This window comes from Acipenser ruthenus, chromosome 19, assembly GCF_902713425.1.
Source record: "Acipenser ruthenus chromosome 19, fAciRut3.2 maternal haplotype, whole genome shotgun sequence".
In the NCBI taxonomy this organism is placed as follows: Eukaryota; Metazoa; Chordata; class Actinopteri; order Acipenseriformes; family Acipenseridae; genus Acipenser; species Acipenser ruthenus.
The window spans coordinates 28,344,750-28,358,107 of NC_081207.1; the positions used below are offsets into that span (position 1 = coordinate 28,344,750).

The 13,358-nt window shown below is 38.3% G+C and overlaps 1 protein-coding gene across 5 annotated transcripts in view; it reads left to right on the top strand.

Moving 5' to 3' along the window:
* The window catches only part of znf536 (zinc finger protein 536), a 142,822-nt gene that overhangs the window by 62,213 nt on the left and 67,251 nt on the right, over nt 1-13,358 (top strand). For all 5 annotated transcript variants that reach the window (XM_058992741.1, XM_034928488.2, XM_058992740.1 and 2 more), the window contains exon 3: nt 4,568-6,765. In XM_058992741.1, the coding sequence (XP_058848724.1) occupies nt 4,569-6,765 (2,197 nt within the window). In that variant the 5' untranslated portion in view covers nt 4,568. The remainder of the gene's footprint in view (nt 1-4,567; nt 6,766-13,358) is intronic.

Here is a 13,358-nt window from a genome sequence, read left to right on the forward strand (position 1 = left end):
GCATCTATATAGTCTTTCAGACATGGGGATGAAAAGCTGCATTTTTTCCTCATACTGATCTTCAGTGATGAGCTGAAAGGTGAACTACCTGTTGACAGTCTTCTTAGATTCTCTCAATAACATATTGTTAAACATTGAGACTGCAACTAAAAGAGACTGCTGTTATGTGAAGAGTATATGATAAAGATATTTGGTATCGTTATTTACAATCGTGCATTTGTCTTCGTCTTTACTCTTGGAAATCCACTTGCTCGCAGACCAGCTGTGAGTATTGGGACCAGTTCAATTCATGGTTCCTGTAATTATGGGATTTGAATAAACATGGAATAAAATAAGATACAATGTAATAGTGGCTTCTTAGGTAACACTGCGAGACACCTTTTGGGGCCAGTAATTAGAAAACTGGAGCTGCTGGCTGTTTTTAAGCTTATTGAGTGACTTGGATGCCAAAAGGAAAACTGTAAAGGGTAATGTTACTTTTGCTACCCAAAATCATTTTGCCTTTTACAGAAAGAAACTTCCGTATTAGGAAAGTGTTGTGCACAGAAGGTAGATTGTATACAAACACTGGCTACCACATTATTCTGCAGCCCACTGGCTTATTGACCCAGAAACTGAAACAAACATGAAGGTAATTTAGCATGGTATTATCTGCATCATTAAAAAAAAATGTATATAAAGAAATATTTTCTAAATATGTTTTTGCAAGCGCTGCTTCCTTACTGAGTATTCGAACAGTGGTGAAATTGGACAGAAGTGTTCTTAAGAAAGGGGAAAAGCACTGTCTATTTGTTTTTATGAATTTGTTCAGGGGTAATTGCAGTGTTTGTAGCCAGCATTGCAGCTCCATTGCTGAGGCTCCTCACATCTGCATCTGCCTGGGGCCTCTCAATTTAAAAACTTTCCCCAAATAGTAAATTGTTTTCAAAAGCATGTGTCTGCTGATACTAATTTACTCACGCGGCGCAAAATCAAGTTGTATGTGATGATGCTTGGAACGGTAAATAAAACCACAAACTGTAAGAATGCACCATATATCTGTCTGAGAAAGTGTAATAGGAAGTTCTAGTGGTTTTAGAAACTCCATTTCGACTGTGGTATTTATAAAAGTGCTTGGTTCACAATAAGTAAATGTTGCATGTGTCTGGTAACTGTGGATGGAATACAGTCCAGAAAAACAAGCTTCAATAATTACTTGCAGGCAACTTTTTCTAAAACATTTGGGGCTGCAAAATTAAAAAAAAAAAATCAGGATCCACCAACATGTCAAATACTGTAGTGCCTACACAGTAATGGATATTAAGATTGAAAAAAAAATGTAATGGTTTCAGTACAGGAAGGTAAGCTGGTCATATTGCATGTGCATTTATGTGGAACACAAAAATAGTACCGTTGTTAATATCGCAGCTAGTAATCTTTGTGTTGAAAGCCATTGTGTTAGATTTGCTAACAATTCAGATAAACGCAGTAAGCTGTAGAGAAATGAAAGATACTGGGGTTCTGTGTGTACCTGATGAAACACCTCAGCAATACCCCTCTTTCACAATTGATCTCTTGGTGGTTTTTCTTTCATTATGAAAGATGAAATCACAGTGTGATGGAGCCTTTATGTTTCAACTAATTGTTCTTAATGCTGTGCCAGCTCAAGTGGACACACGTCAATTGCATAGATTTCCTTTTTTTATCAGAAAGGAAGGTTATTATCAGATAAATTGCTAACTGGAAATGTGGAACTGAATTATGTAGATAAAACTATTTAGGTTTTTATTCTGATTTGCTTCTAATGTACGTCGACCAGGCAAATATGTGAAAAGCATGCTATTTTTGTTTAATTGAGTTTTATGTGTACATAATTGTGCTTTTAAGTCAATGTTATTATTGTCATTGTTTTATGATTATTATTATTATTTCCAGGGTTTAGTTATTATTATTATTATTTATTTCTTAGCAGGTTTAGTTGTGCATTATGAACTTTATTAGAGACAGGGGAGTAAATTAATAAAAGGGTTACATGTTATGAATATTATGTGGTTTGTTTTTCTGCATTGCAAAGTCATTTTAGCTGTTTTTAGAGATGCTGTATGTTTGTCTGTTCCATTAACCAGTACTGCCATGAGATCACACATGCAGTGAAACATAGAATCACAATATCAATGTAAAATGTTTCGTCTATGACAAATGTACTCATTAAATAGTCAATTTTCAATGTTTTGCAGACTACCATACCTCATGAATTTGTCATAACTAAATATCAATATTTTTTCATTTAAACCACTGGTCATCGAGACACTGGCATGAGTGCGATACTGCTATGAGTATGAGACTAACACTACGATGGAATATAGCATATTGCAGACAAAACAGACCTTAAGATCCAGCTCATGTTACATTACTTAACATCAAAGTTATTTCCAATGTACAGCATTTAACCACTGCTAATGTAAACTGTGTTTTAAACTTTCCAGACCTGCCCTCTTGTGAGGTAATTTGTTAGGATGCAGAAATGTCACTTGTGTTGATAGCAAAACATAATAAAAAGTACTTCCTCAGCACACCAAAGCTGTGTGCATGAAACAAGCCTTGGTTTATTTTTGTAATAATATGTATAGCTGTTAAATGACCCTGAAAGGTTCACCAGTCTAGTCTGGTGTTTTACACTGCAGTGTGCTTTGCTTATCCCAGCTATTGCTACGATAAACAGGGTCCGTTATAAAGATGTTCTCTATTCCCATACCTGCTTTATTTAAATATATTGAACGATGACTTTTCATTGCAGAAGCACTGCCTCATGTCTTGATCTTTACCTTGTAAAATGTTTTGCATTAGTTACTGGTGGATTCCCTGTGGGCTGTGATTGAAACCCATTCAAAGACTATCCCATAGCTAGAGGCAGTCCAAATTTTCAGGAAAATTTGCAAAAAACTGCAGACATTTTAAGTAGATATCTGCGGAGTGATCTACAAAGCATCTTGTGTGTTTAGTATGTGTATTAATAATGGCTTATAAAACTGTAAATCAACTAAACATAAGCACATCAAACAATGTATGGGTTAAGTGCTTCCAATTTAATATATCAAGCATTTTTGTCAATACAATCTTTAGAAACTGTCAAACAAAAACATCACACCCCTTCACATGAGACTTCGTATTGGGCCACATTTTCAAAGCCTCAACTCCAGTCTTTTACTAACTCCTACGTTTTGAAAGAGACAAAGCACCTGTTAATTTAACAAAACTAGAACCAAACAACTAAGTTACATATTTTAGGTCTTTAGCAGTCAAAGACAATGATGATGATGTAGCTGCAGAATGTTGCGAATTCCATGGGAGCCTGCAAGTTCTGCGATTTCTGAGGAATTCCGTTATCCGCAGCTATGGACTGCCTCTACCCATAGCTAAGTGCATGAATACTGCAGTCAGCCACATTGGCCCAAATGTGTTGCCAACCCTGCCCAACACCCAGGGGTTAATTTGTAATACTGTATGAAAATCTTGCCGAGCTGCTAGTGACATTCTCCTTAAAATTTAATATACCTCGTTAATGCTTAGTTGCAAACACTGAAAGATTTTTATGATTATAATCATGTGTTATAGCACCTAGAGCTGTTACTAGGCAGCATACTAATCAGCTTAATGAGATATTACAGCACTTTTTGTTGACTAAAGCAAAACTCATTTTTATTTTTTCCAAAGCTTGACCCTCAGTTGCATGGAATAAAACAATATTCTTTTTAAGAGTGTGAAATGCACTGCAACTCATTTAAAACCGTGATCATACGATGGACATGTTTTTACATTTAAAATATACTCAATCCATTTTTACTGCACAGATACATTCTTTCTTGTAGACTTTATCCTTTGTAGCTGTTTATAATACAAATACAGTATAGCCCACGTTCTGCCATTTTATGGCTGGAAATGGAGTAGGCCAATACAGTACAAGTATGTTATTACCGAGATTACATAATACTTTGATAAGAAAATACGTAAATATACAAGATTTGTAATACACTTTGCTTTTAAGTAATGTAATTGGTTACACAGTAATTGCTGTGTACATTTGATGTGTAATAAGCAACCATTGTAATATAACAATTACATTGCAGATTGGGAATTCTACATTTATAAAAGTATTAATAACATGCATTGGTGGTCTAGAATGTAGAAACAAAAGTTCAGAGGAGAAAACAAAGGACATTGTAATACATATGAATAATATGCTGTACTAGTGCATCCATAATATGGCACTTTACAGACAGGGTAACAAAAATAACTGTGTAAGCAAACCTGTGTCAAATAATTATTATTATCTTTTTTTTTAGGTTTAAAATTTAAATCCCTTTGTATACAGGGTGATTAGAAAAAATAATCAAAATGGGAAGGCTGTTGGCTGTCTTCTTGTTACACATTACATAAATATTTATTTCCATGCTTAACAGTAGATCAATATATTTTTAGATTGATTTTTTTTTTTTTGTACAACAGCTTTCTCAAAATGGCTGAATGCAGTGAAAGCTTTGGTGTTGTGTAAATGTAACGTTGTTCTCTGCTTGTCTTTTTCTTTTAGGATGGAGGAAACTAGTTTGTGCCTTGGTGTGTCTTCAGCAGTGCCTGAAGCTGAAGCCCATCTCAACAGCACTGTTCTTAACGGCCAATATCCGATAAGCCAGAAGCTGCACCAATTAACTGCTCAACTTGGCCATGCCTTTCCAGATCTTCACAACAGACAGATCCCTGAAGAGAAAGCTGCTACCCCACTGGATGAAAAAAGTCACCTGTCTTTTGCAAGTCAGCCAATAAGCAGTCAGATGGCTTTGCTTGCCAACCATCTGAACCGAGACATCGATTCTAGTCTGGCTATGAACGGGAGAGTAGACCTTCAACAGTTCCTGAACGGGCAGAACCTGGGCATCATGTCTCAAATGAACGACATTGAAGACGATGCCAGAAAGAACAGGAAGTACCCATGCCCTCTCTGTGGAAAACGGTTTCGCTTCAACAGCATCCTTTCACTACACATGCGAACCCATACTGGAGAGAAGCCTTTCAAATGCCCATACTGCGACCACAGGGCGGCTCAGAAGGGCAACCTGAAGATCCACCTACGCACTCACAAGCTGGGCAACCTGGGCAAGGGCCGTGGCCGAGTCCGTGAGGAGAACCGACTCCTGCACGAGCTGGAAGAGAGGGCCATCCTGAGGGACAAGCAGATGAAGGGCAGCCTCCTGCAGCCCAGGCCTGACATGAAACAACAGCAACAGCCTCCCCAGCAACACCAGCTGCAGCCAATGCAGACTCAGCAGCAGCAGATACCCATTGCCCCCTGCAGTCTGCCGACACTCACAAGCCACAGCACCCCGGAGAACACTTCTCTTCTGGCCCCCTCTCCCAAACCAGCCCAGGAAGAGCAGGCAGCACCGCCCACTGGCTTCCGCTGCACCTTCTGCAAAGGGAAGTTCAAGAAGCGTGAGGAGCTGGATCGCCACATCCGCATTCTGCACAAGCCCTACAAGTGTACGCTGTGTGACTTTGCTGCCTCCCAGGAGGAGGACCTCATTAGCCATGTGGAAAAGGCGCACATCACTGCAGAGTCGGCCCAGGGCCAGGGCTCCAGCGGAAATGGGGACAAGCCTGTCAACGAGTTCCGCTGCGAGGTGTGTAGCCAGGTCTTCAGCCAGGCCTGGTTCCTGAAGGGCCACATGAGGAAGCACAAGGATTCCTTCGAGCACTGCTGCCAGATCTGTGGCAGGCGATTTAAAGAACCCTGGTTCCTGAAGAACCACATGAAAGTACATCTGAACAAACTGTCTATTAAGAGCAAATCACCTACCGACTCTGAGGTGCCTGTAACTATCAATAGCATGGCACAGGAAACCCATGCAAACTTGTACTCCCGATACATATCATGCTTGCAAAGTGGGTTCCTAACGCCTGATAAGACAGGCTTAGGTGATCAAAACCAGATGCTTAGCAAAGCAGCCATCACTATGAAGGAGAAAGAAATGCTTGGAAAACTTCTGGCACCGGTTGGTGGAATGGGCCACAGCTTGGGTGAAGGGGAGAAGAGGTCTTTGTTGGGTTGTTTGAACCTGGTGCCTCCCTTGAAGTCCAGCTGCATGGAGCGCTTGCAGGCTGCCGCAAAAGTAGCGGAAATGGACCCTATAAACAATTATCAAGCTTGGCAGATTATGGCAAGGGGAATGGCCATGGATCAGGCTTTTCTGTCTAAAGAACATCAGCAAATGAAGTGCAGTCAGGAAGAGACTCTGGCCAATGCAGGCATACTCTTTGCTAAAGAAAAGCGAGACTACCTTCTTATGGCTGCTGATGGTTCCAAGCAAAAGCTGCACACTGAAGCTGTGCAATGTGCCAAAAGCAGCAACCTGGTCTCAGGTAAAGATGGCACTTCAGAAAGTAGCAGGGAGTTCATGCCCCACAGCCTTGGGCAGAGCCTTGAATACAGCATACCTAGTATGAAGGAAAAGTCCACAGAGTGCTCAGATTGTGGAAGGGTGTTTAGAACTTATCACCAAGTGGTTGTCCACTCCAGAGTGCACAAGAGGGACCGGAAGCCCGGGGAGGAGGGGATCCGAGTCTGCCTGGATGAGCGACGTGGCTCAGCAAGTGATCCAGAGTCTCAGTCCATCAGCAGATCCACAACTCCAGGTTCCTCTAACATCACTGAGGAAAGTGGAGCTGGAGGAGGCCTTTCACAGACGGGGAGCGCACAGGAGGACAGCCCCCACCCTTCCTCTCCTTCCTCTGGTAAGACTGTCTTGATCTTGCTGTTTTTTAATAGGCTTTAATCTACAAGGTATGCTCTTGTAAATGCCCCAATGTATTCATTACTGAGGAGGAGACAATGACAAGAATGAAAATGAACACCAACGGGGGCTTTTACAACACTGAATCTGGTGTGGCCAGGTATACATTCTTTAACTCACTGATTTGTTAGATATGAGAAAAATGTGTGTGTGAAGTAAACTTACACTTCTCCATTGTGACCCGTTTCATGACAATATTAGTAAGAGCTGTAGTCATCTTTGCTGTCCTTTATTATTGGCTTTTTACCAGAGTGGTTGTCCAAAAGCAGACAGTACATAGATGACCATTTCACAGGCCGTGTTTTCTTCATGAACTAACCATCTATACCTTGACCTGTTTATAGTCAGAAGCTGTGAGACAATCTGGAACAGGACCAGCTTGCCTTAAAAGCCAAGATCTGTCTGCTTAGCAGCCAGTTCTCACTATAGAGATTCAAGCTACAGTAGCTGCATTTGTTTCGCTGTCTTTAAGTCTCCCTTGCAGTCACATGCCTTCACCTGTGTAATTGTTGGTATGGCTATATCTGCTTCTTTACACATGCCTATTGACTTGTCAGTGATAGAAATAGATGTTAATTAAGAGAGGAATGCAGGATCAGATGTACAACTCCCCCTGCTGAAGGACTATGACAATGTTCAGTAAGGTTCAGGCAAAATTCAATTCCGGGAGAAGAAAGAGAACCTACCAGTACAGAATTTGTTAAGCACAATACTTAAAATCCATGCTGTGCATTCCATACATTCTCATGATACTTAATGCCTCTGTTCAAATACCCATGACACACTCTGTTCACATCCAAAGTCACAGCCTACTTTACAGTATAGTACAGACGGAATGTGAATTAAACGTAATAACAGTAAACCTGATACAATTGATTAAGCATAAAAGATTATGGGCCTAGTACGACAGTATTATCAGACAAGAGGTATATTTACCAGGAAGTGTAGAGCCTGCTGCTAATGACTATAGAACTTTTGAAGGTAACTTCTTCATTCCTCAGGGTAGCAATATGCAGCTAAGCACCATGCTTATTAATTGGGTCATGACTATGTGATAATCAGTTGGTTTAAGCTAAACAAGACACTAATTGAATATACAAATATAAAGCAGGTTTAAAAAAAAAAAAATCTGACTGCATTTGCAGAGTAAAATATGCTTTTCAGTTGTCAAAGAAAAAAAATAATTAAGCAAATTCATCTTTAATAAGAACATTTTTATTTATGCATATTTAACAACTAGTTATGTTTGTCATGTGTTCCATGTAGTGCATTGATTTTGAACAAGGTATTGAACTTTGAAGGGATTCATGCTACAAGAGATTGATGTAATCCACATAAGTTCATTTTACAAGCATGTTTTAAAAAAATAACTGTCAAAATACAGTGGAAAATACAAAACTACATTAGAAAGATGCCTCACACAATTACCTAACACATTAGCTCAAAGAGCCAGCTGCCCAACGTTTCGATATGTTGTACATATCTTTCTTAAGGGAATATATATATATATATATATATATATATATATATATATATATATATTGGACTAACCAGCTGAAAATCTGTATTTTAAAGTGCTTCATTAGTTTCTTAGGTAGATTTTTTTTTTCAGTGCTCATAAAATAGATTGATAGTGCTACAGAGACAGAATCCCTCTATATGTATCCACAGTTCAGGTAGCGAGGACTGATGGGCAACATGCCAGATATCCCCACACTGTTCTACTAATGTGCCTTAAAGTTGACCTTGAGGGCTCACCCTCTGCTGGGGGAAAAGGCAAGCCTAGTCTCTTAGCTTAATTCATTCTCAGAGTAAAGACTACAAATCACAGAGAATTAAGGGGCGTTATGGAGATTGGTGCTTATGAGGCTAAATAAATTCACCCTATTCTGCATTAAACTCATTTTTTAGGGGAATAGTTTATGTATCCCTGGCATGGACTTATGATAAGAGGTGAATCCATTATATTTTACTAAATATAATCAGCTTCTGCACAACATTTCTCATGTTACCTAATCCCTGGTCTTGACGAACAGCATCGAACATGTCTTTAAAAAATTATTTTGCAATCTGAAGGATTATCCACCAGGTAGCACTATACGCTAAGGAAATTCCTATTAGACTCAAGGGCAAAAAATAATACTTTTAAAATAGTTTTTTTGCCACAATATCCAATTCGTGTAATAGAGGTTAAAAAAGGTCACTTAGAATAAATGCTGTTTATTTTCTTTTTCTTATTCCAAAGAGAAAGCTGATTTATTTTGCATGTCTGTTGTATAAATAACCTACTGCCACTGTGACTGAATTAAACTTAACTTACCATAATGATCAATAATTCTTGGCTGTGAAAAACAAAGGTCAAGGTTACAAACTATTATTTCTCAAGCTTTGCTTTTTTTGGGGGGCCTCTTAAAGGTGAAGCTGCTATTGTTTCAAATTGTCCTTTAAGGATGATAACGCACTATTATTAATAAACCTTTAACATATTTGTTTTTTCAATACGCATTTCAAATACTCTTTTTATTTGCTACATTTTTCTTTTTTCAAAATTGGTTCGGCAGGGAAGACACTATTGTAATTTTCGATTCTCTGCAATGAATTCAGCTTGATAAACAAGGGTTCCCAACTTGATAGTATTTCTGAATTCATTATGAAGCCTTTTCAGCAGAGTGCTTCTCAGAACAGATTTGAGAACGACGGCTTACAATGAATGGCAGAAGAAAAGCCATTGTAACCTGGTGTAATACTTTGTAAAGGGGGATTGAGAACTGAGGGGCTATTTAAAACGTCTTGCTCAGTCTGAACAGAGGAGTGAGGTCAACTTTGCAATCAAACAGTTATGGCAAAGATGTGTGACAGTCACTGGCAGGGGGAAGTTTGGTATGCAGCTGTTTGTAGTGCGAGTAAAAGGATGTTTGAATCAGTGAACATGTGAAAATGACATCAGTGAACCAGAAAATGTGTTGGTGCTGCATCTCTCCTGACTTGCTGAGAACCCAACTTAAGATCAACTGCTGTAACCAGGTCCTTTGACTCACTGGGAGCCTGTCTCCAAATATCACTAAAATAGAGTACTATGATTCCCCTATTGGATTTCTCCTGCACTGTTGTTGAACACATCTTCCGATTGTTAATAATTTAAGTTTTGAAGCACTTTAAATGTGAAGGATAATATCTTGATTGTACCCACTAGGACATTGAAAAAACAAAACAAAAAAAACATCCAATTTCCATTTCCTTGACCATTTTTTTGACGACCAATCGTCATGTGCATTTAAATTTAATTTTGATTTTTTAGTGACATTTGTTTTGGTTCTTTGAGTTGTGAAAAGTTGCTTCTTACTCGTTTGTTTATTGTAATTGGTGCTTTTTATAGTACTTTCAGGCAAAAAAAAATGCACTAATGACGATTTGGAGTAAGTAGCTTCGAGACTCTTGCTCATAATTAAGGCCCTGTGAAAATAGCGGAAATGTTCTTTAAAATTCACGGCAGTGTCATGGGTAAAGTATTGTATTTCATGGAATGTGCAAGGACAGCTTTCAGTTCTAGTACGTCAGATGCATGTTCACCATTTTGGTCTTGCAAAAGAAATACAAGGTGTAACCCATACTGATCTTGGGCATCAGTCAACTCGTCAGTGACCACGGACAAGCAACCAGACTGTTTTACTAATTCCATAATCTCCTGCTTGTGATACTCGGCAACCTCAGGTAAGTATTCATGTCTCAGCTGGGCTGATGAAGGAATCACTCCACCTTTTGCTACACTCAGTCTGAAGAATTTACATAACTTTTGGTTGTCCAATTTTTCAAGAGGGATCAAACAAACGCCTCTGTCAGGTCAAAATGTAATGTGTTTCGTGCTTCACGGTTTTCAGTGGACTTTTGGAACATGGAAGTCACCGTTTTTCATTTCTTAGTAGTACTGCTCTGGATTTCCGCCTTTCTCTTTCGGTGAATACTTGAATCTAAATGCCTGTCAACAGACGATTCTCGGTAGTGGTCTACAGTAACGTTGCAGGACGTACAGAAGAGCTTACCTCCATCGCTGTGTAAAACTCCTGCTGGATACTGCTTTACGTGATCTGCTGTAGACACATTTTAGCCTTTTTAGTAGTATTTTAATTTCTGCCTAGATTGCATATAGTCACATGACATAATCAGTGCACAGCACTATGTGCATGGTGAATAGTACACGCAGACACACAGCAGAGCTGTACAGTTTCGTTAATGTGATTTTTTTTTGGTATGAAATACAAATAATAATTATGAAATAATTTATTTTTATTTCTTAAGAATATTGTAAAAATCACGGTATTGGGCTAATTTCACGATTTCCGCACAGCCTGTGAAATCGCGATTTACACAGGGCCTTACTCGTAATGTCTTACATTTGAAAATGTTAGCTTTTGGGATTGGAGTATAATCACAATATGCTCACCAAAAGTCATGATATTATACAGTATTTACTGTAAGAAAAAAAACACCTATAAAAAAAAGTAGTCGGGTATTCTTTAGAGCCAGTATGCAAGTATATATATATAAAAAAAAAAAACTTCATTTTAACAATGTTGGCAATAATATAGTTGATTGCCCTGTAGGATTGGGAGCCAGCAGCTCACTTGGATGGAAGTAGGCCATGGGTAGCCTAAAAATTGTACTGAATTTGAAAATCATGGTGACTGGTTACCTGTATTTGATAATCTGGGAACCAGCATAATGTGACATGTGAACTGTGTGAGCTGTCTAGTCAGCCTTTTGTGTCAACTTTGTAACAAGGACAATCTTAACCATATGTTTTTCGACAACTAATTAGGAGGAAATCTGTATAAATTATGCCAATGTCTCCCTTATAATTATCTCTCATTACAGGTTTTTGAATCTGAAAACCTGATTTTACTAGCCTGTGATTTACGCACTCCTTTGAAACATTTCCCTTCAAATTGTCATTTTTTGTCATGAGATTGCTGAGGATTTTTTAAATAAAAAAAAACAATAAAATCTATTAATAAAGTTTATTATAGAACCATTTAATTTAGGCCCAGGCATGTGATAAATGCTCAATACAAATGTAATGATTGGCTTGTCATGCAGGAGTCTGTAAATCAGGTAAAAAAAAAAGGTCAGAATTACATTTCAAGGATGTCTTGGTTTGTTTGAAAACAGAAAGTTGACAAACTTGCGTTTAGAACAAGCATTCACGTTTTCTAGCACAGTTAAATTAATTTAGCGACTGCATGTGTTAAGTCATTTGAATCAAAGGTAAGCACATGCCTCTTAAATTGTTTGTAACTAATGCAATAATTTCATAAACCTTACCTGTTGAGCACTTCCAGTCGTTATATATGCATCTCAATTTGTTTGAAAAATATCTGGTACTACACAAAGTCAAAGACATCTCTGTTTGCAAACTATGCTGTCAGATAGTGTTGCACTTCCTTGGAAATTGTCCCCACCCTTTGGCTTCTTCCCTGCCATTAACCAACCAGTTGCTTGACTGGAATGCTTTCAACTATAAGACACTGCTGAGGTGAAATGATCCAGGAAGTGCAAGTGTAACAGACTTCCTGAGAGCACTAAGGCATGGAAACTGATTTCTTTAACCTAAAGTAGTATCAGATATCATGTTTTAGAATGAGAATACAATTTTTGCTAGTACATGTGTTTCTTTCATAACTGCCCATTTTAGACATATATGTAGAAGTGCAAAACAAGGTGATTAATTTGTTAGCTACAATTTATTTCAGCCACAACATTCAGATTCATGTGTTCTTAAATGCTATTTAAATAAATTAAGCTTAAATGACTTGAGACTGTTTGACCAACTTAAACTGTCGGATGATTGAGGTTGTTCCCATGTGTAAGAGCAATTGAATACATTGACCTTTGGTTCATTAAATATGGAAGACCAGCCATATGATACCAAGACATAGGAATTGCTTAACACAAGGGACTGTTGGTCCTGAATGAAACAATGAAAAAAAATACCACTGTATATGTTTTAGTAAAATTGCAATGATTCATACATTTACTGTATCTAGAATAACATTAAATCTTTTTTCCTTATTTTGTAATCATCTAAGCTGCAGTAGGCAGAGGCACATTCATTACTCAGCTATGCGCTTCCATTCCATACTTGTGTCTAACCCCATTGACAGCCTACATAAAAACAGCTTTTGTGCGAGCATCAGAGCTTTGACATGAGGCAGATAATGACATGAAAAGTTTGCTTCAGTTTTAGCGATAGTCATCTCTTAATCAAAGAGCAAAAAAATGGGGAAAAAATGTTAAGTCCAAGGATTAAGATCTCCATTTTTTTGCTTGTGCATTCCAATTGTTCTTAAATATTTGGCAATGTCAATTAGTAACTGAGCAGAGCTAGCTGATGAACACAATTTTCCACTAGACTGAGCACCCTATTGTTGTCGAGCTAACAGCAGATTTCTGAGGTCATTATCATTCCCTGTTAGCTCTGCCCAGCTGCTCCACTCCGCTCAAGCCAAACTTTACACCGAGGCTCAGGGTAGCAGGCAG